The 23,924-nt window shown below is 29.2% G+C and overlaps 2 protein-coding genes across 2 annotated transcripts; both read right to left on the bottom strand.

Moving 5' to 3' along the window:
* Positions 1 to 42: 42 nt before the first annotated feature.
* On the bottom strand, positions 43 to 4,686 carry LOC133692785 (succinate--CoA ligase [ADP-forming] subunit beta, mitochondrial-like). Its single transcript, XM_062113932.1, has 12 exons — positions 4,435 to 4,686; positions 4,096 to 4,206; positions 3,702 to 3,813; positions 3,399 to 3,463; positions 2,267 to 2,344; positions 2,044 to 2,118; positions 1,774 to 1,926; positions 1,512 to 1,646; positions 1,105 to 1,269; positions 801 to 923; positions 455 to 526; positions 43 to 342 (listed from the first exon to the last, which is right to left on the bottom strand). Exons 1-12 carry the CDS (start codon positions 4,531 to 4,533, stop codon positions 265 to 267), a joined length of 1,266 nt encoding a protein of 421 aa, XP_061969916.1. The 5' UTR covers positions 4,534 to 4,686; the 3' UTR covers positions 43 to 264.
* Positions 4,687 to 11,623: 6,937 nt separating this feature from the next.
* Positions 11,624 to 12,697, bottom strand: LOC133691010 (uncharacterized). Its single transcript, XM_062111317.1, has one exon. The coding sequence runs from the start codon at positions 12,388 to 12,390 to the stop codon at positions 11,956 to 11,958; it is 435 nt and encodes a 144-aa protein (XP_061967301.1). The 5' UTR covers positions 12,391 to 12,697; the 3' UTR covers positions 11,624 to 11,955.
* Between the last annotated feature and the right edge of the window lie 11,227 nt (positions 12,698 to 23,924).

The raw sequence follows: 23,924 nt of genomic DNA, 5'->3' as shown, positions 1-23,924 counted from the left end.
AATGATATCTTCCGATGCTGGATTTGCAGAAAACTCGTCCTCTACAAAAAGAAGGCTTGGAGCCAGTCCATTTCATTTCATGGCTTAAAACAATCAAAGAAAAGACCACAATTTCTTAACAAGAGTTCAATAATAGGGGTGAGTCAAAAAAAAATTTTGAGGGAACCTTTGCAGTTGCTATATTATTTTCAATTTTCAACATGTTAGATTCACCTAAGTTCTAAAAATTGTAAGGAACATAAATTGGTTCCATATCTTGATTCCTCAACTAGCTGATGCTTTCACTGCTTTCTCTGCAGCATCATCCAAATCTTCTGCTGTGATTAGTGCCATTCCACTCTCCTGCATATATTAATGGACAAAATAAATTACCATCACAGTTCAAATTGAACATCCATGACTGAAGACAAATGAATGTACATAATTGAATATCATAATCAAATTTTGCATTTACCTTCAGAATTCTCTTTCCTTGGTCAACATTAGTGCCTTCGAGACGTACAACAACTGGAACTTTTAGAGAAACCTTTTCAAGGAGGATTAAGAAAGTTAATGCCTTCCCAAATCAAACGAAATATCTAACAATATTATTCAGAACTGCTACAAACATCTAGTTTTTTTTAACAACTAAGTTCTTCTTTTTTGCTTTTTTTTGGTGTGTGAAATGACCACTCCTCCAATTTATTTGTCATAAAACTCCGTACAGTAGTAATTGTGCTGATGAGGGCCAAAGAAGCTAGAATGAATACAGTGACGATTGTTTTGATTAAAACCCGAATATAATATGATGCAGATCTCACCTGTTTGGCAGCGTTGACAATTCCACTTGCTATCACATCGCATTTCATTATTCCTCCAAATATATTCACCAAAATTGCCTTTACTTTGTCATCAGAAGTCAGTATCTTAAATGCTTCAACCACCTGCCTCATAAAATTGCTTTCTTAAGAGAATTGGACTTGTGGATGATCCATTTCCATCAGCCAAAAAAAACAGAATGAGAGCATGCATGTGTTATGACAACAGTGCAGACCCCCTCAGCCAAACTGGGCAGAAAGGCCAGTAAATGATTAAAGAAGTTAAAGCAAAACTAAATCATATTACCTGTTCTTCAGAAGCATTACCACCCACATCAAGAAAATTTGCAGGAGTTCCTCCGTGCAGTTTAATAATATCCATTGTAGCCATTGCTAATCCTGCACCATTCACCATGCAACCAATTTCCCCATCCAAGCCAATATAATTTAGATCTGCCTTGGCAGCAGCCACCTATCTTAGTTAAAAAAGTTAAAAAGATACAGCAATTAATAATGCATTTCATCATCCTTAGTTAAAAAAGTTAATGCAAAAGCATTTGTGTGCGTCTCAGCACGTGTGACCATGTGTCTCAAAACATGTCAACTCAACAAGAGCATACTTAACATGCAACATAGGACCAAAACCTTTCATGATTCTCCACATAACCAGTGCTTAAGTTGCCCATGTAAGGAAAAAAATAAACAAGAACATACCTCTCTTGGATCTTCCTGTGTTGGATCTCTGAGAGCAAATATCTCCTTTTGACGAAAAGCAGCATTATCATCAAAATTCAATTTAGCATCAGCAGCTACCAATTGCTTATCAGAAGTCTCTGCAATGGGATTGATCTGAGCAGAGAGGAAAGGGGTTCACATATGCATATGGACAAAGGAAATGCTAAACTAGCATGCCTGAGCAATGGAAAAGAAATAAACACATCATTAACAGTAATTGAATGCAGGAATTTGTACTCACTTCCAACAATGTGCAATCACTCTCGCAAAAGAGTTTATATAATTTCTTCACTTGCTCAATCGAATCATTTCTATCAGCAACCTTTGGAGCCAGGCCATCAACAACTTTTACAGCATCTTCATCAGTAATTCCTTTAAATACATCAATGGGTACCTATCAGAATGCAGATACAACAATGGATCAGTTAAATAACAATTAGGCAATAAGCAAGAGACAAGGAGACTGCACAGATTGTCCCATGCTAAAACATTAGAAGAAAAAGGATCAAACCTTAATAATCAAGTCAGGAAATTTCTCAGCAAGGTCTTCAATGCTGGTTCCCCCCTTTTTACAAGCTATGATAAGCTGAAAAACAAGATGTGTGCTTTCTTTGATTCAGAACAATTTTTTGCGAGTAATTATATGAAAGACAAATTTACTGAAACTGACTTCAAAGTAAAATTGATAAACCAAAGAAAAAGCAAAAATAACAATATTGGCAAGTGAAACATACTGGACCAGCAGTTGTCCGATCCAGCATGATAGCAAAGTACATCTCATTGACCAGTGATAACTTTTCACACAAGTAAACCTGCAAAAGGAAAGGAAATTAACTGAACCTCAAACCCATCCCCAAGACAATCATCATCCTTGTGCAAGGAAAATGAAAGGAAATATTGCTGGATGAAAATAACTACATATGGAGAAACAAACTCCATGATAACCATTTTATTTTTATTTTTTTTGCAAACTGAAAATTCAGTATTAGTATTGCAGAAATCAAATATCTGAAACCAAAGAAGAAACATAAGACCATGATGTGGGACGTTTTATCAATAGAGTCCAATGCACATTCTTCTCAAGAACCCACAAGTTTTCCATGTTATGCAAACATCAACGAGTTAATCAGTAAGAATTTGCTCTGAGACACAAGAAATGGATGGCTAACCAACTAAAACCTTATAGCCAGATTTGTTATTTTCACTGTCATAATACACAATGTGAGTCTAAGAATTATAGCTCATGGTTCACAGTCACTTCATCCATGTCTAAAAACAGACGGAGAGATCCTATACAAGTCAAATCTCATAAGATAGTGAAACATGACTTGTAACAGTTAATTTAACATGAACAAAAGATAGAAATATGTACACTGGTGTAATACATCTAAAACATGACATATCCATCAAGCTAGATTTTTGAAAAATGTGTATGGGCAAGATAAATACGAACACTAAATGTGAGATGCTCAAGAAATGGAGCTGAAAGACAATTGTGAAAGTAATACCATGAACATAATTCCTCTGTTAAGTGGAGTTCATCTTATGATGGGATCTTCTTTAAATCTTACAAAACAGGCATCCAAGTATTTCATGCAACTTGATCAATAAATAAAACCATTGAAAAAAAAAATCACACCACATCCCCTGGTTTAACTGTAAAAAAACTAAAGTGATTCTTCATTCACAAGCATTGATGAGTCTTTAATTGGCTTCTTTGTAAAATCACAAGATACACAAATCAAAGTTTTATAAGCCATTAACAGGCAATTGAAATGCCATGAAAACAGCTACCCATGCACCAATTGATCAAAGACTGTATGCAACAAAAAGTTAATATGTAAAAAGAGACCATCAATGCCAAACCTTGCTAACAATTTTGCCTTGAGAACCAGTTTGTTTAGTAACAAGGATCTGGCCAAGCATCTTTCCTGCATGCAATAAAAATATGAGAGATGGGATTACCGAGACCACTGCAGTAAAAACATGAAAGGCCAGTTCCACATTAAAAGAACAAAATAGTCAGTGAATCCATCAAAGGAACCCAGGAGCTATCCCTTTCATTCAACAAAAAGTGAGACAACAATTGACAAGAAAAACTGCAGATATCGCAAAAAGAAAAACCCTCAATTAAGTTGTTCAGGAAAGATAGAACCCAATCTTCATTACCAGCAGTTTCTTCAACCTTGTCAGTCTTAACAATGTGAACACCACCCTGAAAACCATTCTTAAATTTTCCTAATCCTCGCCCACCAGCCAAAACCTGGCTCTTAACCACCAACTGCACCAGGGTCAAAGTTTGCCTCCCTTAGTAAATTAAACCAACAAGATATAACAAAGTCAATCTTTTAACTACTAGTACATCATTCAGAACCTTGAAAACATACAATCCATATTGCTAGTTCCATTCCATAATTTTACATAATTAAATTTTTTCTTCCATACTGATAGTTCCATTCCATAATTTTACATGGCTAAATTTTTTCTTCTCTTCCCAAACATTTCTTGGGAAAGAAAAATCCACGTCTTTGCAAATATTTGGTACAAGACTAATTCAAATTACCTCGCTTTCGCTAGGAAATACATATTGAAGAGCCTTTTGAACATGATGAAGGGAAGCAACAGCTACACCTTTTGGCACATTGATCCCGTATTTCCCCATCAATCCAGCTCCCTGGTCAAAAAAAGTAACACCACAACAGTAATAACAGCCATCAATCACCGCATCAGATCAAGCAAATATAGGGTTCAGGATTGCTGCATATCTCAAACCAATGCAATAAAAAAAACACTAAACTATTCTAAATTAAACTAAAAAAAACGAAAAAGAATTCTCGCAAGACTCGTCCAGAAAATCACAATCTAAATTTAGTAAGGATGAGGAGGAGAGGGAGAGGGAGACCTGATATTCGTGGATGTTGAGGCGGCGGAGTTGTTGGTGTTGCCATTTGCCGGCGACGGAGAGAGAGCGAGAAACGAGCTTGTTTAAGAATCCTCTCATGATGCTTTAGCCGGAGAGAGGAACTACAAAAACCCTAGATATTGGAGGCTTGAGGGGAGAGAGGGGAGGTGGTCTCGCCGGAATCCAAAATAGTAATCGGGTCAGTGCAAAAGGACAGACCGCGCGCCAACCCTAGATTTTTTACTTTGCATTTTATTTCCCTTTGGGCCCTTTTTATTTATTTTTATTTTTATTTTTATTGATGCTTATGTGTTCTTTTATGTTGATTTATTTTATTTTATTTTATTTTTTTCTGTCAATATTTTAAGATAAGAAAATAAAAAAAATTAATTAAAAAATAGATAGCTTTGAGATTAATTTCTATACTTTATGTCCATTTTTTCAAGATTTATAAGGATCTTTTATCTAAAAAATACAATCAAATATCAATTGAAGAAATGAATAATTTAGAATGAATTTCTATATTTAATGCATGTCTACTAAACAATAATCAAATGTTATAATATAATATAGAAGTAGAGTAATATTTTTAGGAGTGATCAATAATAATAATAATAATAATAATAATATTTTAGTTTGATTATAAAGTATATTCTTAGACCAATATTTAGAATATCAAACTGAGATTATATTCTTTATTTATATATAGAGTTTTAAATAGATTCTTTACATGATAATGAGGTTTAATTTTTTAAATTAGTTTTTTTAAAATATTGATTCTCACATTTTAATTTTTTTTAATAATTTTATTAGTGCAACTATTCGTGATTTATAAATAAATTGTTCCGGTAATCTAAATTATTAGAAGTAATAATCCAGGTTAGAAGTTAAAACGAGAATGGTATTTTATTTCTTAAAAGAAAATGACCAAAAATAAAAGGAAAGTAGTATAGAATTCTACAAAATAAAGAACAAAAAATTTAGTACGCCATCTTTAATTATATTTATTAAACTTGACTCAGGTTAGATTTTAAAAAAATATTAATTTAAAATTAAATTAAATTAAATTAATGAGTTAATTCATAATCTAATTAACCTAATTAAAATTCAGTTGAATTTTAAAAAACCTTCTACGCACGCATCCATTTTATTAAAGAAAAAGAAAAGATTCATAATATTATTATTATGAATTCATCCAAATTAATCCGTCCAACTTATCATCTTAGCTTGAAATCTGAGTTATAAATTGAATCGGGTTTAATAACGACGGCAATTATGAATTAAAATTCAGCAACTTCATGGTCATAATCTGGTTTTTTTATTGCAATATTGTTTCAGCTTAATAAGTTCATCTTTTTATTGGAAAAATCTGCAACCATCTTATCATCACTAGACATGTAAAATACTAGAAAAAGGGCTGGACTATCTCGTCACACAGTGTTGTTCATGTAAAGGGGAGGGCAGTCATAAGAACATATGCAGGCTCTGGGATGGCCAGTGCACAATCCATAACCACCAGCATAACGAGAGCTGCACTCGTCCTTGCAAGCTTGCCTGTCTTTGCAGTCCCAGCTACTCACACATCGGGAGAGCTTTCCCACCTGAGATAGCCCACTGTCAACTGCCACAACAAAAACCGGCGACCAAATCATGTTAGAAACCTACCATTTAATTCTCTTGTTTGAAAATAAAAAATAAACAGACAAATATCGATTCATGAACATGTTTTTGTCGGAGTGATGTAAATAAAAAATTAAAATATAAAAATATAAAGAGGAGGGATTTAGTTTTACGTGATATCAAGAGGAGAAGGGCAAGAATAAAGAGAGAGGAGGAGGAATAAAGCTTTGCCATCTCTTGTCACAGTGTAGCTAGAACCAAATCTTTCAATTATAAATCCAGCCATGCTAATTATATATATAGGCTTCTTTTGGACTTATTTGTGTTCAAATAAAATGAGTACAGATCATCTCATTACAATTAAATCCTAATTTATTTTTAGTTCTTAACATATCTCGAGTGCGTGAATTTATATATTAATTATATGATAATGATGAATATATTCATGAATTTGAACATTCATGTATTATTTCATTAATTATGATGAATTAATGTATAAGAAATTCATAAACATTCTTTGTAATTAATAAATATTCATGAATTATTATGAATATAAAAATATTAATTAGTAGAAAAAGATTAGGAATTTTTTCCAGTTTTTAATAATCAATGCTTTATTGAGCATTCAATCTTATAATTATAATTGAACTACCTTCCTTGTATAATGATTTCCTTCTATCCATGATTTTCATGAACTGAAATACCTTCTTTATATAATAAATATCATATGTCATCAAAACTAACAAAAAATATATTATTATTCGAGTTGACTTGACCAATTCATGAATTGAAAATACATCGTTCATGTTATCGAGTAAGAAATAGATGTAGAGTAAAAATTAGATAGACTCGGTTCAGTTTAATTTGTTCTAGTTTCGGAGTGAATTTATATATTTTATGCATGCCAACTTTAAAAATCAAAATATTTTCCTTATATAAATGATTTCTATGATTCGAAGTACCTTTCTTATATAATAAATATAGTGTTTAAATATTCTTAACTAGATAAATTAAGTACTCCAATCATTTTCCTTCTCTTTTTTTTTCAAATTTTCAAGTAACATTTAGTATTTATGCATAATGTAATATAAATGTGGTCGACAAATTCTCTCCATCCCATCTTAGCATACACAACATTTAGCATTACTAGATTTTTCATAAACAAGATGGGAAAATCCTTGAGAAAATTACAGAAGAAAATAACAACCACTTGGCAAGTGATATATGGTAATATATGATAGGTATAAGTCAGAAACAAGAAAAAAATTCCAAGAAGACAACAAGGTTTTAGAAGCAAATCACCAATGACAGAACGTCTCAAACTGGAGCCACTAAAATTTCAACAACCTCTTTTAGTATTAATATGTTTTTGTATTTTAAAAACGTTTTTGAAAAAAATTAAAATTTTTTTATTTTTTTTACTTTAAATTAATATTTTTTTGGTATTTTAAGATCATTTTAATGCACTGATATCAAAAATAATTTTTTAAAAAATAATATATATATATTATTTTGATGTTTTTCTGAATAAAAAACACTTTGAAAAATAACCAGAACCACACTTTCAAACACTCCATCCAATAATGTTGCTCATACTGAATTTTAAAAAAATAGTTTGGGATTTAACCTAGTGTCGCATGTTTGATCTAATAAATCTACCCGTGATCTAGTTAAATTATAGGTTGAGTTTTTTTAAAAAATCAAAACAACTTTGATTTATTATTTTAAAAAAATAAAATTATATTATTTTAATTAATTCAAATTAATTTAATTAACATGTAATTCAGGTCTTAAACCGGGTTATTGACTAGACAGGGTTTTATTACTAATATTTAGAGAATGTTTTTTCCTCTTAAAATTTTGCATCTTATGATACACAAACAAAAACATGAACGAAAGATGGTACTCATCTTACAACTATTAAAAATTTTATAAAAGCTATTATAATATTAAATACACACGGAACTCAAAAAAAAAAAAAAAAAGTTATTTCGAGATGTGTTCGAATGATGGACTTGACCAGTATCTTGAGTGACCAGATTTGTCACTAGTCTATTCGGCTCATGCGGCATGAAGGGTAGCACGCCACTCGGGCCTAGCCCAGACAACATGAAGACCGCATGGCATGGAGGCCACACTGCTTGAGCGTGGCGGCGCGAAGGTGATTATTTTGTTTTTATGCACCTTGCGATTGGATAGTGCCGCCGTGAAGAGTTCATATGTAACATTGCAATCCATCAGATCTGAATAAATTAGGTTCGCCATTTACTAAACAAGGAGACGGAAAGGGCAAACATTTTATTTTTATTTTTCTCCGAACACATAGAGGGAATGGGAGAGAGAGATAGTGTGGGTGAATGTAACCTAACATTTGACTTATTTATCACTTATTAGGATGAGTATTTGCGTGTAGGGCTTTGGCTGCAACAAAGCTTTTAGATTTAAGGATTAAATTGTACATACCATAAAATTAGAGGACCAAAATCTCCAAATAAGGACTAAAACATCATAAAATAAAATATAAAAACTTGAAAAGATTGTCGAGGGAATTTTTCTTTTTTTGGATTAACGTGGGTGTCCGGACCAACTTTCACGTACCTCGACTATTTTTATAAACTCTGAAGTTAACAACCATGTAAATCTCCAATGACCATCATATTAGCAACTACAGGAGAAGCAAACTCTTTAATCTGAAATTCTTATCACTAAGTCACCCTTAACAAAACTAATTTTTAATTTTATCCTCGCAGCTTAAATGACCCACTATCAATTTAAAACTGGATTTGATTTTAAAAAACTCTAAAATAATATTTTTTAAAAAAATAAAACAATTTAGTTTTAATTGACTCGAACATTTTTTGAATAAATCAAAGGCTGGGCTAAGTCCTATAGAATTTCCATAAAAATATATATAAAATCCATTTAACAGGCAGGAAAGATAAAAACACACCGATCGATAAATAATCTCTCTATTTTTTTTCAGGTGCCTACCTAACCAGCGAATCTACTGCTGTCAATTTGAGTTTAACGCCGGTCTGCTTGGCTGATTTCAACAAGTAGAAAATTGATATCAATTCAACCACAAATTTCACATTCGCCGTCGTTATCTATGTTTTCTTCGTTTTTTTTCCCTCGCGGCCGCTGATTATTAATACTAGCTACTCGATCCATGCCATGTCATAGCTTAGGTATTGTTTTCTCGTAAAAAAATAATATATGTAAAATTTTCTTGATGTGTTTTATAGGTAATAAAATTATTAAGTATAAATCAAAAAAATTATATATATATATATAATCAAATATAATCAAATAAATTAAGATATATTGGTTAATAAAAGAAAATCATCAATTATAACTAAAAATAAAATTAAAAAAACCAAGAAAAAAATATAGATTAAGATATTTAATATTACAAGACGGAATATTTACCATGTTATGTTTGTAAAATTTTGTTTATTTAAATATATTTTTTTATTTAATCAAACTATAATAGAAATAGACACACATTAAATTAATTGAATAAAAAAAATATGTAAGGATGTACATGTCATAGATGTTACATGAAAAAAATATTTTTATTTTAAAAAGTAAGTTTATCTGTACAAAAGATAATATATATAGATGAATAGGAAAAATATCTTAAGAAACTAAAATATCTATATCTTAAAGAAGGTAAATAAGAAAATAAAAAATTTTAAATGAACGATATCAATCCAAACATAACATTATAAATTATTTTACAAAAAAATCAATAAAAAAATAATAGCCTGAATATTGTAGCTTAACTTATTAAACATGTGACTCGGGTCATAAACTGAACTGCGTAGAATATTTTTTTATCTTAAATTTACACCTAACATGTATATTAAAAAAAAAAAGAAAAAAAAACAATGTAGACATGTTGGTCATGGCTTCGCATGAGTGGGTGGACCTTAATGCCCAAGCTCTCACGCTTGGTCTTGTTTTTATTTTTTTAAAATATTATAAACAGGCAGATGACCTATCATCCGACCCTGTTTATCCTGAAAAAAAAAATATGTATAAGGTGCATCATCTACAAGTCTAAATTCCGCCCACCACGGTTGTGGCTTGAAAATTAGAGCAATGTATTTTTTTTTCAAAAACCTAATTTTCAAATCATTGTAATTCAAAAACACTTCACTAACACCCTCTGAACACCAACGTACCAAACTATTAACTCAAGATACCCAAAAAGTGAACAAAAAAATCATTTTGGTGACGAAAATGACTTGAACGATAACTTTTTCTCTCATAGTTGGAATCTAGCATCTCTTCTCTTTCTTCTCTTTCCAGCCTTGAAAAATAATACAAATAAATTTTTATACCAAGACTGGTTTTGTTTGGATTTTAAGGGATCTAAATTATATAATTTGTGTTATTTTTAAAATATAAAGACTTAAGTATATTTTTCACATAGTCTCTAGCACGATGCCTCCTATGTTTGGTGTATTTTTAATTTTGATTTATATTATTTTAATTTCACCATTGTCTAAAAAATCTAAATTAATTGGCCTTCCATCAGGATTAAGTTTAAGTTGCTCAAAATAAAACTTTAAAAATAAGAATGAATTATCAAAAAAATACAGTATGTTTTGTGCATGTCGGCTTCATAATATTCGGCCCATATATTTTAAATTTTTTATCTAATATCTACAAAACTAACCTGACATGACAAGTTGACGTAGTGATCCTTTGATTCAGAATTTACCTGAGATGGGATTTGCTTGGATTTGCAGATCAATCAGCTATTTGGGTGAGACAATGATAAATCAATCTAAATTTTTTAATGTATGTTAAAAAAAAGATGTCGCTTTTGTTTTATTTAATTCTAAAAAAACCATTGTTTTAAAGTAAATTTAAATGGACCATCCAACTCGTGGGTTAATCAAACCAACCCATAATTACTATAGCAATTAGTGGTTAGACGAATAAGAAATCACAATACCAATTTCGTTTTTTTTTTTTTTAACAACCAACTAGATTCTTAATTAATTTAGCATGGTTTGTTTTTACGTTTTAAAAGTATTTTTTAAAAAAATTAATTTTTTTATTTAAATTAATATGTTTTTAGAGTTTTTAAATTATTTTGATATGCTGATATAAAAAAAATTTTAAAAAAATTATTTTAATATATTTTTAAATAAAAAATATTTTAAATAATAATACTATAACTACATCTCTAAACATGATAATAAACAACTTTTTGAGGTTATTTCTCACAATTTTCCCATGAAAAAAATAAAGGGGCAATAAAATTCAAAGTCGAAATTAATACAAGTCCCAGCAATGAATTAGTGGTGTCTTTTCACGTTTCACAGATAAGGTGTGACTAAGTTATCAACTATCCATATATATTAGCTGTAAGGAGTAATTTGTAAACAATTAAACGATGAAAAAAGATGGAGGTCACCTTGATGTTACATGTCGAATGAATTTGATAATCAAAAATGGAGAAATCCACCCTTTTAATTTGTTAATATTCAATTTTATCACGGGTGTTATTGCAAAAATAACTTCCTACCGGGGATGAAATTGGAAGATCAAGAAATAAAAACAAGTCCTCTTTCATTCATGTTTTTTTATACACTAGCATGGTCGAGATCTACAATTTCTAAGCTTCTAAAGCTGGCATGGATGCTTACACATATATGAACAACAGTACAAGATGCTACCCGGTTCTATCTAATCAGCAGAGATTAAATTAAATTAAAAGTAAATCTCTTTTCTCTCTATCCGCCACCGCACCCGCCGCCGCACCCGCCGCGGCGCCACCACTTGAGAATCTCAATTTTCCTCCCGGAATTAAAATGATCTCTTTTTCCCTGAGTGTCGAGGAAGAGCAAGACGGGAACACGTGGTGAACCGCCTTTCCTCACACGCTTACATCTGGAGGAACCGTGCGAGCTGGGTAGGGTTGATAATATCTGGTATGTTGGGCCCACCTATCTTCAACAAACGTGATACCTCCACGTACCTCTCATAATTATCTTTATTTGGCTCGGACTCGGCTTTACGGGCCGGCTTGACGACCCCAACTGAGTCCACACCCGAGACTGGCACGGCCTCTGCTCGAGCCGGTTCCCAAGGTTGACCGAAGAGGGTACCCTTGGTGAGGTACTCGTGAGCTAAATAGCCGGCTAGGAGCTGGTTAGAGGAGGCCGAGTCCAGGCCTTTTTCGGAGCTGGCTCGGGGCGAAGCCGGCTTGGTTAATTTTGTGGGTGTTGACGGTTTGAGAGTATCAGGGCCCTCTCTCTCTTTGCGCTTGCTTGGCGTCAAAACGCGACGTGGTGGAAGACGCATCGTTTTGGTATTCATGTCTGTCGTTTCGATGCATGCCACGTCAGCGACTCCCCGAGAGTAACTCCCCTTATTTGCGGTAAAAATAAAAAAACCGTAGACAGTAAAAATAAAACCGTAGACAGTAAAAATGATGTTGGGACCCACCAGGGTAAAAAAGTGAAAAGGTGGCGTAAAAGAGGAGAGGGGAACAGGGAGGGCAGTTGCCAGAATCTCTGGCTTTTCTACGAGGCCAGCAATTTATGGCTTCGTATAGGGAGAGAAAGCAGAGAGTTGAGAAGAGAGAGAGAGAGAGAGAGAGAGAATAGATTTGAAGAGGGGAGAGTAGAGAATGAATAGGAGGTGGGGTTAGTCTATATTTATAGAGGATGTATTAGATTATTAGCCCTGGTTTTAAACAAATATTACTTGGACTGCCATCGTGATTCAAATTACATTATTGTCCTCATTTTATAGCCCTTGATTTAGTTATATTTCCATTTTAAGGTCGGGCATGCCAGCTTGTTGAGGTTTACCAAAAAGGACAGGAAATTTTCTCTTTTGCCAAATCCAATTCATACGACAATGAGAGTGATTAGTTGTTAAATTAGACACTAAACATGATTATAACTTTTCTTCGCAACTCTTACCAATAAAATACTCCATCTTCAATGTTTAGGCTCCATTTTGTGTGGTCTCTATTTTCACTTGCGGATTTTAGAGAAGGGTGAGATGTGTATTAAAAGATCTAATCCACTCATTAAAAATTGTTTTCGTTTCTTTGTTCCGATCTAATTTGATTCGGTTCGGTTTCGTTTAATTTATATCTAAAATAAAAATATATTTTACCAGTTTTTTTAAAAAATATTTACTACTCGGATTTCTTGATTTGATATATTGGTTTGGTTTTTTCAATAAATTTTATGTTGAATTTTTTTATGGATTCAATTAGTTGGTAATTCTGGTCAACCCTATTTTTAAGAGTAGTTTTGAATGTATTGTAACTACTTTTTTACAGCATAGCATGTGTTCTTTGAATACATTTATGTCAGATTCTCGTTCTTAATTTTTTAACATCTTTAAAAATGATGTTTGAATTTCACCAAGCGTATTTTAAATTGGTTTTTAAAGGAAAAGGGCTTTTGGTATGGTTGGAGCTGTTAGTTTGGCAGTACATAATAATAATAATAATAATAATAATAATAATAATTGTTATGATACTTTTATATTGAATTATATATATATATATTTTTTATCTGAAGCTTCGTATTCTTTTAAAGGATAAAATTAGTTTTATTCGAGGTTTGTAGATGCTTCTTTCAATAAATATGTTTTTTGAAGATCGAACTTGTATTTTTATTCTTGTAAAAATATAATAATATTTTAACTATTAGACCAATATTTTATTGGTTTATGTTGAATTATACTTAAAAGTTTAAAACTTTAGTATGTAATTCTTGAGATTTTAAAAAGTTATTTTTGTCATGATATTTCGCCGGAAAAATCTTTAAGAAAAAGCCAACAATAACTTTCTAGAAGAATAGAAAAGCCAACTCTGGCAACAATTCCATGTAGAATTTGTGTTTCAACATTTATTTTTCTTGTTTGAGAATGAAGGTGTTTGGTTTTTTTTTTTTAAAGAGGGATTTATTTGAAGCTCAACGTACTAGCTATGTTTTAATATTCACAAATAAATAAAGAAGGTAATTTATTTCTATTGGAACCGCCACCCCGCCCCCCCCTATTAAAACTAGCAATTTTAATCCTAGTTGTTCACATAAGTTATACATTTAGATTGATTTGCTTACCTAATAATTTAAAAATCTAACTCAAGTTGGATTTGATGTTTAACTATCCAAAAAGTTAGACATGGCCATTGAGATTCGGTTAAAATCTAAACAAGACCTAACCAATATTTTTTAAATAAAAACAAGGTTGTTTCAATTTTTTTAAAAAAATAAAAATAATAGACTTTGATTAACTAGTTAATTAAGGAGCTAATCCATCTAACCCATATTATAACAAAAACTAAAAAAACTCAGTGTTCCTTTCATCATTTGCCTAGACACATATTAATGTGGGTTTGAGCAGTGTAATGACAGAATTGTTCTTGCAAAATAAACCTTCTAAGCATGCATCTAGGGGTAGTATTGTCTTTTTTCATGGGATACATTTAGCATTGAAAAAATAATTGGAGACAAAATGATTCGTTTAAGTTTTTTGGATTACAATATAAATACTGATTTGCCTTTTAGGACACAAAATTCTAACCTTTGGGCTTAGGGCTTCTTTTGTCTTTTTAGAATAAGAAAAAACAAGTTGCATGTAGAGGTGTTTTCGTTATTTCTATATGGTTTTATTATAAATATCATGTGAGGTCAAGGGTAATTAGGTATTTGTATGTATATAAATTATTATTTATATTTAGAAATGGCTAACGTGTGTTGAGCACGCGTCAGTGGGTGGGTGGGCGTCATTTGTGCCCTTCCGGTGTAGTGTGCGGCCCCAAAACAAAACCAAGCGTCGCCTTACAAGGCGGCGTTCGATGCATCTCGATGTTTAAAGGTAAAACTAGTCGGGTATTTTGTGTTTTAATTATACATTAAATTTATATCACTACCCTTAAAAGAAACAAGTTTTTTAGCATTTACCAAAGGTTACTTCTGTATTTTCATAGAAGAAATGCATAGTAAAATAATATATTTACCATTGGAATAATAAATAAAAAAACTAACTGGGGATGGGGGGTCTTCCTATGATTTTAATTTTTGTTGCATGCACGATAAAAAGAACTTGACGCCCTTGATGTCAAATAATCTAACCCTTGGATTAAAGGGTATTTGTGCTATTCTGTTGCTAGTTTTTTTTTTGTCATTTAACTATTTTAATAAATAAAAAGCAAGTTTAAGGAAAAAAATTGATGCGTGATGCACAAACGTCAACCACCATGCTGTTCTAGGACGACGCGTGAAGCTGATTTAAAAGGTCAAAATTGTCATTTTGAGGTTGCCTCTAATGTGTCTCGGCGTGTTCTCCATGAAAAAGCAGCGCATGCATAGATAAGTTTACCCATGACCATTCCTTTTTTATTCTCTTTTATTTCCTCTCTTTTCTTTAGTTTTTATACTTATCCTGCATTTTTTCAGACCAGCCATTAAAACTTTACTTTCTTTCTTATCTAGTCCGTGTTCTTTTTTGTTATTGTTTATTTTATTTTAAATGACGTATTAAATTGGAATTTTATTTCAATTTCATCCCCATTCAAATTCTTACTTTTATCAGATTTAGTCCATATTCTTTTAATCGTTATTTATAGAATCTGAGATAATTTTTTGACTTGATTTTTTTTTCAGATTTCACCCTCCATTATTTTTTTTCCTATTAAATTTCACTATCATTCTTTTGATTGTTTTTTTTTCTTTGCAAAGCTTTTTAAATTATTATTTTTACTTGATTCATCATTCAACTTTTAATTTGTTTGGATTTTAACTTCTTGGTTCAGCCCATGTTTAGGATTTCACGGGTTAGAAATTTTAAAAATTAACCTTGCTTCAGGAGGTTTACTCGAGGTTTATTTGTTTTATTTAATATTTTTTAAAGCTACTATTTTTTTTTTATCCTTAAATATTTATTTAATTGGAGAGCGTACTCTATTTTTCTTCAATTTTCTATGTCCCATGTTTTACCTTTTGTTTTTTTTATTTGAATGGGTTCTCCAGATCTTTTTATCTATTGTTTTTTTTTTTAAGTTTATTTTTTTATAAATAAATCTTATTCTTGAGTTAAATATAACTAAGTGGTTGGATATAAATAGATAATCACTCTTTTTTTTTTTTTTTTCACGTTGCTCCAGCGACCATGCGACTTCATTGAATGCGGTTTAAATCAAATTATTATTTTTACTTAACTTTATTGGGCCAGCAAAGTTAATGACTTGAATATTGAATTTTTTTTTAAAAAAATATTATGATTGTCTAAACAATAATGTTGTATATTAAAAAGATTTAATAGAAATGTAGTGTAGTACGGTCACAGGTCTAGTACATCCTTGATGGCTTGTTAGGTGGCCAGCACCATTTAATTTCATGCACGTGTTGTTCTTAAAGAAAATGGTAACCACGTGTAACCATGCAAACCATTCGATCCATTTCATTCCCTCTAGTGAGCAATGACGCACAATGTTTGACTTTTTTTCCTCTGCTTAGAAAACTCTGAAACCTTGGTATACACAGATCAAGTCAAACACATTTTTAGCACATTCTGAAAGCCTGCTTCGAATATTTTGGAATGCTTTTAGTTGACAGAAAGCTTGTTACAAGTAGGCTTTTTATTTATAATTAATTTATTATTATAAAGATTTTTTTATTAATACAAGAAAAGAAAATATTCTTCAGGGAATATTAACTTTAAATTCATTCATGAGCATCTAAAAATATAAAAAACAATTACAAAGAAGTTATAATACATTGTTAATTAGGTTTATATATTTCAATCTTGATAGTCTATGATAGTTTTGATATCTTCAAATCTTTTAATTATTATTTTTTTCCGACCGAAAGATCTAGATATTAATCACCAACATAGTTTAAAGAATTTTCATTACAACACAACCGATCCATTGTCACGAAAAAACCCATATGAAAGGCATAGAAAAACTCGTAAAAAGTATACAGTACTTGTTTGTTTTTGCGTTTCATAATCATTTTTGAAAAAATTTGAAATTTTTTTATTTTTTTTCCTTACTTTAAATTACTATATTTTTGTGTTTTCAAATCATTTTGATGTGCTGATATCAAAAATAATTTTTTTAAAAATAAAAAAATATTATTTTGATGTGTTTTCAAGTGAAAAGTAATCACAACCGCATATCTTAATTTATGACCGGTATTTTATCCCGGATTAGTTTTAATTTTGACAATGCATGAGACGTATAAATGATGTTGTTTTAAAACCTGAATTGGATTTAAATTGATCTAGAATTCGGGTTAAAAAAAAGAAAATTTCAGTTTTACCCGGTTAAAATTAATTATCAACTCATTAACTATTTATTTTTTATTAAAATAATATTATTTTAATTTAAAAAAAAACCAGGATTGATTCTTTCTATTTGTGGCTAGTATTTTATCCCGGATTAAATTTTAAAACTATAATAAATAGAGTTGGAGTAATATAATTAAAAATAAAAACAAGTGTATTTGCAATAAAATTAGAAAAAAAAAAACATTTGCAAGGTCAGAGCTTTGATAGATCACATTAAACAAGTCCAATACGTTTAAAACTTTATAGACCACGTCAATTATTTTTCTATCACGACAACGACAAGGAACTCATGAAAATCCATTCTTTAAATATATTTTAAAAATATATCTAAAATAGATGAAAAGCTAATTCGGCACGAGTATGGATCATAACAAAGTTATTAAATTTGTGGAAAGAAGTAGTTGATCCTTCATCTACTTTGATTTTATTATGTCAACCCCTCTACTTTCACTGTAATGTTTGTTTTTATATTTTAAAAATATTTTTTAAAAAATATATTTATTTTATTTTTTTACTTTAAATTAATTTTTTTTGATATTTTTAAATTATTTTGATGTGTTGATGTCAAAAATAATTTTTTAAAAATAAAAAAAATATTATTTTGATGTGTTTTCAAGTGAAAAAGACCTTGAAAAGTAATCGCAACCACATTTTCAAATAAGCAAACACGCGGAAGATGAAGATGGTAAAGATAAAATGGAATATATCCCTCATATTTATTATTTTAAAATTATAAAAATTTATTTTAAACTTATTTTTTAAAATCAAATTTTATTTTCTTCGTTGTAACTAAATCTAGATTTCTTTTTCCACTTTGTCTTGTAAATTATTTTGATATATTTATAAGTGAAAAATATTTTAAACTGTAACCGTTACCACAATCCTAAACACTCCCTATCTATTTTTGAAATTACTATTGCTATAAAGAGAAAACAGCTAGAAAAAAAAACTAAATTATTCAAATTCATTACTTAATGTGATTCATTGAATTAAATTAAATTATTTTATATTTATCAAATTAGTGATGATGTTATGTTCCAACAACACCCTTACACCCTTACTAGGCATTTCTTACCATTTGTAGCCATGATCGAGTGGTTTCCTTGGATTTTATTTATTATTATCATTAATGTAATTAAATGCAAGAGTCAATGAGCTAATCAAGGAGAAAACAAAGGCAGAGGAACGGCACCTGGTAAAGTTGATTCAATGTGATGTGTTTTCTATCCTATGTCAGATAGCTTCTTGAGAGAATTTAGCAAGTGTTTGATAATACGGCATTGCTTATTTTTGAAAAAAAAAAAATTATTAAAAAATTATTAAAATAATTTTTTCATATTTTTCTTTATATCAAAACATTATAATTATTAAAAAAAACTCTAAAAAACAGATTAAAACACATTAAAAAAACATTAATCTTTCATAAGAAAAGAGTTTACTTGTCACTATCAAACTTGTTTAAAGAAGTGCATTATGTTAGTCTGTTAGATATAGCTTCCCAGTAGAATAGGCATAATATGTTTTTGAGAAAATATTTTTCAATTAAAATATATTAAAATAATATTTTTCAAATTTTCCTTTACATTGTGTATTGAAATAAAAAATAAATATTAAAGAATATTAATTTAATATTTTTAAAATAAAAAATAGTTTAAAATATAATTTAAAAAATCAATTAAACCGTGTTAAAAAAAACATTAGCCTTGTGAAAGAAAAATCTTTACAAAACTTGTGTGTTTGAGAATACGATAACGATTGTCTTTTAAAGTGTTTTTTTAATTTTATAACACATAAAAATAATAATTTTTTATTTTTTAAAAAATATTTTTGATATTAATACATCAAAATAATTTAATAATAATAATAAATATTAATTTGAAGTAAAAAAATAAAAATTAAATTAAAAATTTTAAAATACTTCTAAAATACAATGTGAAACACACCCTAGATGACTGGAGTTCGTACTATACAATTCCAGAGGTTCCTCTTCTTGTAATTAACTGGTGTATGTCCGGTTTTACTGTAATATTGACAACGAGATTTGCCTCGGTGGCCCACCCACCTGTCATGGTTGAAACTAGCTGGGAGAATTCAAGAAAAGATAATACCCAAACTAGGCGTGCAGTTAGGACTGAAAGACAGGAGGGGTAAACGGAAAGTTTCCAAGAAACACGAAGGGCAAACATTTAATGGATTTAAACTAATAAAATTAAACTGGACTAAAATTATTACTTTTAAAATCTTAAATGAGTATTTTATCTTTTTATTAAATCAAGTTTGTTTTTATGTTTTAAAACTTTTTAAAAAAAATATATATTTTTTTATTTTATTTTTTTAAATTAATATTTTTTTTATATTTTCATATCATATTAATGTGTAGATGTTAAAAATAATTTTTTTTAAAAAATATATTATTTTAATATATTTTTAATTAAAAAATACTTTACCACACTTTCAAATAAGAAAGTTTCCAAGAGCTTTTGAAATGAATTTTTAATTTTTTAAAAAAGAAAAATAAAAAATATTCTCTGTGTCTTGAAAGTCTCTGTTCTGTCCTGCAACCAAGCAGTGGTATTTTTGTCAACTATCAATTGTAGTTACTCCTCTTCAAAATCAATTGTAGTTTGAGTTACTTCTCTTACAAGTTAAGTCAAGCTTTAATATTTTCTATTTCAGTTCATGTTTTGTAATAAATTGTAGCTATCTCTTCCTTCTTTTCTTTTCTTTTCATAAAAACGACAAATTTAAAAAAATCATAAATTATAATTCTTTTAATAACCAAGATTTCTTTAAAAATAAAAATAACAAATTCAACTAAATCTTAAAACACTTCCAAACATATCCTAAAAGATATAAGAATATTTGAGATTGTGATAAATATTATTTTTTAATTTTTTTTAAAAATTAACATTAACATATCAAAATTATCTAAAAATATTAAAAAATAATTTAAAATAAAAAAATAAAATTTTAATAAAATGTAGTTTCAATATTGAAACTCTGTTTGTTTTTGTGTTTCAAAAATACTTTTGAAAAAATTTGAAAATTTTTTATTTACTTTAAATTAATATATCAAAAATAATTTTTTTTTAACAAAAAATTATTTTGATACATTTTTAAGTGAAAAACACTTTGAAAAGTAATTACAACCCTACTCTAAGCAAAGAGATGTTTGAGAGTGTAGTAACATTTGTTTTTAAAGTGTTTTTATCTAAAAAATACATTAAAATAAATTTTTTTTATTTTTAAAAAATTATTTTTGACATCAACACATCAAAATGATATAAAAATATTAAAAAAAATTAATTTAAAATAAAAAAATATTTTTTTAAAAAATATTTTTAAAATACAAAAATAATCCGATCAGTGTAGTAGAATTAATTTACTAGTAGACTTCTAATGTATATATACTGCCTTATTTTATGTACAGTTCCGGAAAGGTCTCAATCAAATTAAAACTCCACGTCATAACCCTAACATCATCTATTTTATGCTTAGCCTTTCGCAGCCCTCATTAGGCTATTAACTTGGTGGGCCCATCAAGAGTTTTTACAGGATCCTTCCCTTCAATAAAGAGTTTTTTTTTTTTTTTTTGTGCATTATTTAAATGATATAGATTTGGCTTTCATATGTTTTGAGTGTGTTTGGTACTGTGCTTTTCAAATATATTTTTTATGTTGGAAAATATATTAATTTTTTTATTTTCAAATATATATATTTTTTATTTTTGCTAGAAAATTAATTAATAGAATTTAAAAAATAACAATGTAGTTTATTTATTTATATCAAGAAATTTACCAAAAACAACCTCAGAGCTTTCTAAAAAACACCTGTTATTCGCCACGTTGAAACTCTCTAACAAGATTAGGCGTGAATTAAATGTGTTCATGTTGAATTAGTCTATTCAGCCAACCAGAATAATTAAGTGCTAAATAGTTCCGAGTAATTAAGGCTACATTGATTAATTAATCACTCTCTCCCCTGTCATTGGTTAAAATACTCTGTACAGAGTATCTAACCTTTAATAACACTCATTGCTTTCTTCTCTGTGCATTAACGGCCCATTCTTATTAATTTTTACTTGATTTTGCTGACGGCCAGGGCCACCAGGCACATTGCCTGCCTGCCTGCCTGCCTGCCTGGCGCCAAGACCAAATCACCAACCGTCCCTTTTTATCTCCACCAACCATCGGTTTCATCATGTGTTTGGTTTGTGTCGCAAAACACCATGTACATTGCCTGCCAGGGGCCAAAACCAAACCACTATATTTTGATAGTGATTGAGAACATAGTATTTTACAAAATTTTTAATTTTTTTTATTTTGTTTATTAATGTCAAAAATAATATTTTAAAAATAAAAAAAATATTATTTTGATGCATTTCTGATCGAAAAATACTTTGAATCATAACTACTATCATATTCTTCGTATCGTGGTGATAAATGTTTTTCAATTAAAAAATATATTTTTAGATTTTTTTAATTTAAGATATTAATATATCAAAATCATAAAAAAAACCTGAAAATATATTAATTTGATTTTGTTGAAGCGAAAAATATTAAAAAAAACATGTTTTAACGAAAAAACAAACACCAAGTTTCCACTAACCACGGGTTTCACCACAACCACGTGTTTGGTTATTTTCCAATACCCAGGACATAAGAGATAAAGATGTATTTGGTGGAAGAAAAATAAATAAATATATATAAAAAATTAATTTATATTATTTAAAATAAAATTAATTTTTTTTAATTCAAATTGATCCAGAAATCGAGTTGATTGAATTTCAAGATAACCCACTAAGTTGTCTTAGGTTTCATCGCCATGGTTCCAACTCTAGTTAGGTTAACCAGACTCCTTTAAAACTAATTTAAATATATTATTCAATCCCTAATCTACTCGGAAAACGTTGTACATGGTTTAAGGGGCTCCCGATGGATTTTTTTAATATTTCCATTTATCTTTACATAGTTAAAGTGTTTTCTCGTATATCATTTTAATAATGTTTCATTTTTTTATTTATATTTCCTTTCATGTTCTCTTTCTTCGATTTACAAACAAATAATAAAAAAAAATATATGAGTTATTTGCCGACCTTCCAAAGAATTTATCATTACAGGAAAAATAATTAATCTTACACCACCAAAAACAAAATCAATTTTGAAAATATACAAATGTTGTATCAACTTTCAAGGGTTATCATATCTTGCAAAACCTAAAATAGAAAACACTTGAGAAAAATTAGAAAATGGAATATTCCAAAAAAATCAAACTAACCCATGAAATATATATATATATATATATATATATATATATAAAATTAAAAATCAATGAAATCTTAGTTTTTAGACCCGACCTGGTCCAAGACTCAGGTGTCAGATTTTGACCGGGTCGTTCGGGTCATTTTTTTTAAAATTAAAACGACATCGTTTTAATAAAAAACAAAAGTCAACGGGTTGTAATCGGGTTTTTGATCGGGTCTTGCCGAGTCACATCGAGTTTTTCCTTTCCCTGTTTTTTCTTCAACTCGACCCGGTTCCAGTTCCGAGATGGCTGGATCCCGAATCGAACCGCCGAACCAGACCGAGTTTTAATACTATGAATGAAATATTTGAAAAACCAGCATCTTGCGACTTATTTCATTTGGCTAGGTCATATTTCTACTTATAGGTTTTCCCTTTTTTTTATATATATTTTTCAAAGTTCTTTAAATCTTTTACAGGGGTTTTAATGTTTTTATTTATGACATTATGTCAAGAAATGTTTTAAAAATTAAAATAATATTATTTTATTTGTTTTAGAAGCAGATCATCTAGTCACTAGGTTTCACTGAATTATTTCTTTAACTTTATATATTTTTAATAAAAATTCAGCCAAGCTAGGTATTAAAATAACACTGAATTAAGTTCATGTTAGTTTTTTTATTTTTAATTTTTTAAAAAAATTTAAAATTTAAAATTTTTTTATTTTAAATTAATATTTTTTTAACGTTTTCAAATCATTTTAATATATTAATATTAAAAATAATTTTTAAAAAATAAAAAAATATTATTTTAATATATTTTCGAATAAAAATCAAAAGCAATAACATTACCGATCCTAATCCTAGTATAGTCAGCTAGTTAATATTGTAATTTAACATAAAAAACATGTTTGATACTATGATGTAATAATATTTTGTTATATTAAAATATTAAAATATTTTTATATTTTTAATATTAATATATTAAAGAATAAAAAAATAATATATATTTTTTAATTTAATACTTAAAAAACATCTAAAAACAAAATCAGCCCCTCCTGTTTAGATCAAAGCCACAGTCTATGAAAATGCAAGTTAAACCTTAAGAAGAAAAACACTCCTCACAAATTGAATAGCTGTCAATCTCGTTAAATAACCGTTAAAGTTCCAGCACAGATTCTGAAGAGAAGCATCCTACGTGGCACAAGAACAAGCCGCCTGTCTGCGCCACCGTGGTAAGGAAAGAAACTGAAGTGGGTCCCACGGAACAGAATTCCTTGCTGGAGAATTT

Source organism: Populus nigra, chromosome 4 (assembly GCF_951802175.1).
Source record: "Populus nigra chromosome 4, ddPopNigr1.1, whole genome shotgun sequence".
NCBI classification, from domain to species: domain Eukaryota; kingdom Viridiplantae; phylum Streptophyta; class Magnoliopsida; order Malpighiales; family Salicaceae; genus Populus; species Populus nigra.
This window is presented reverse-complemented; position numbering and strand designations above follow the sequence as displayed.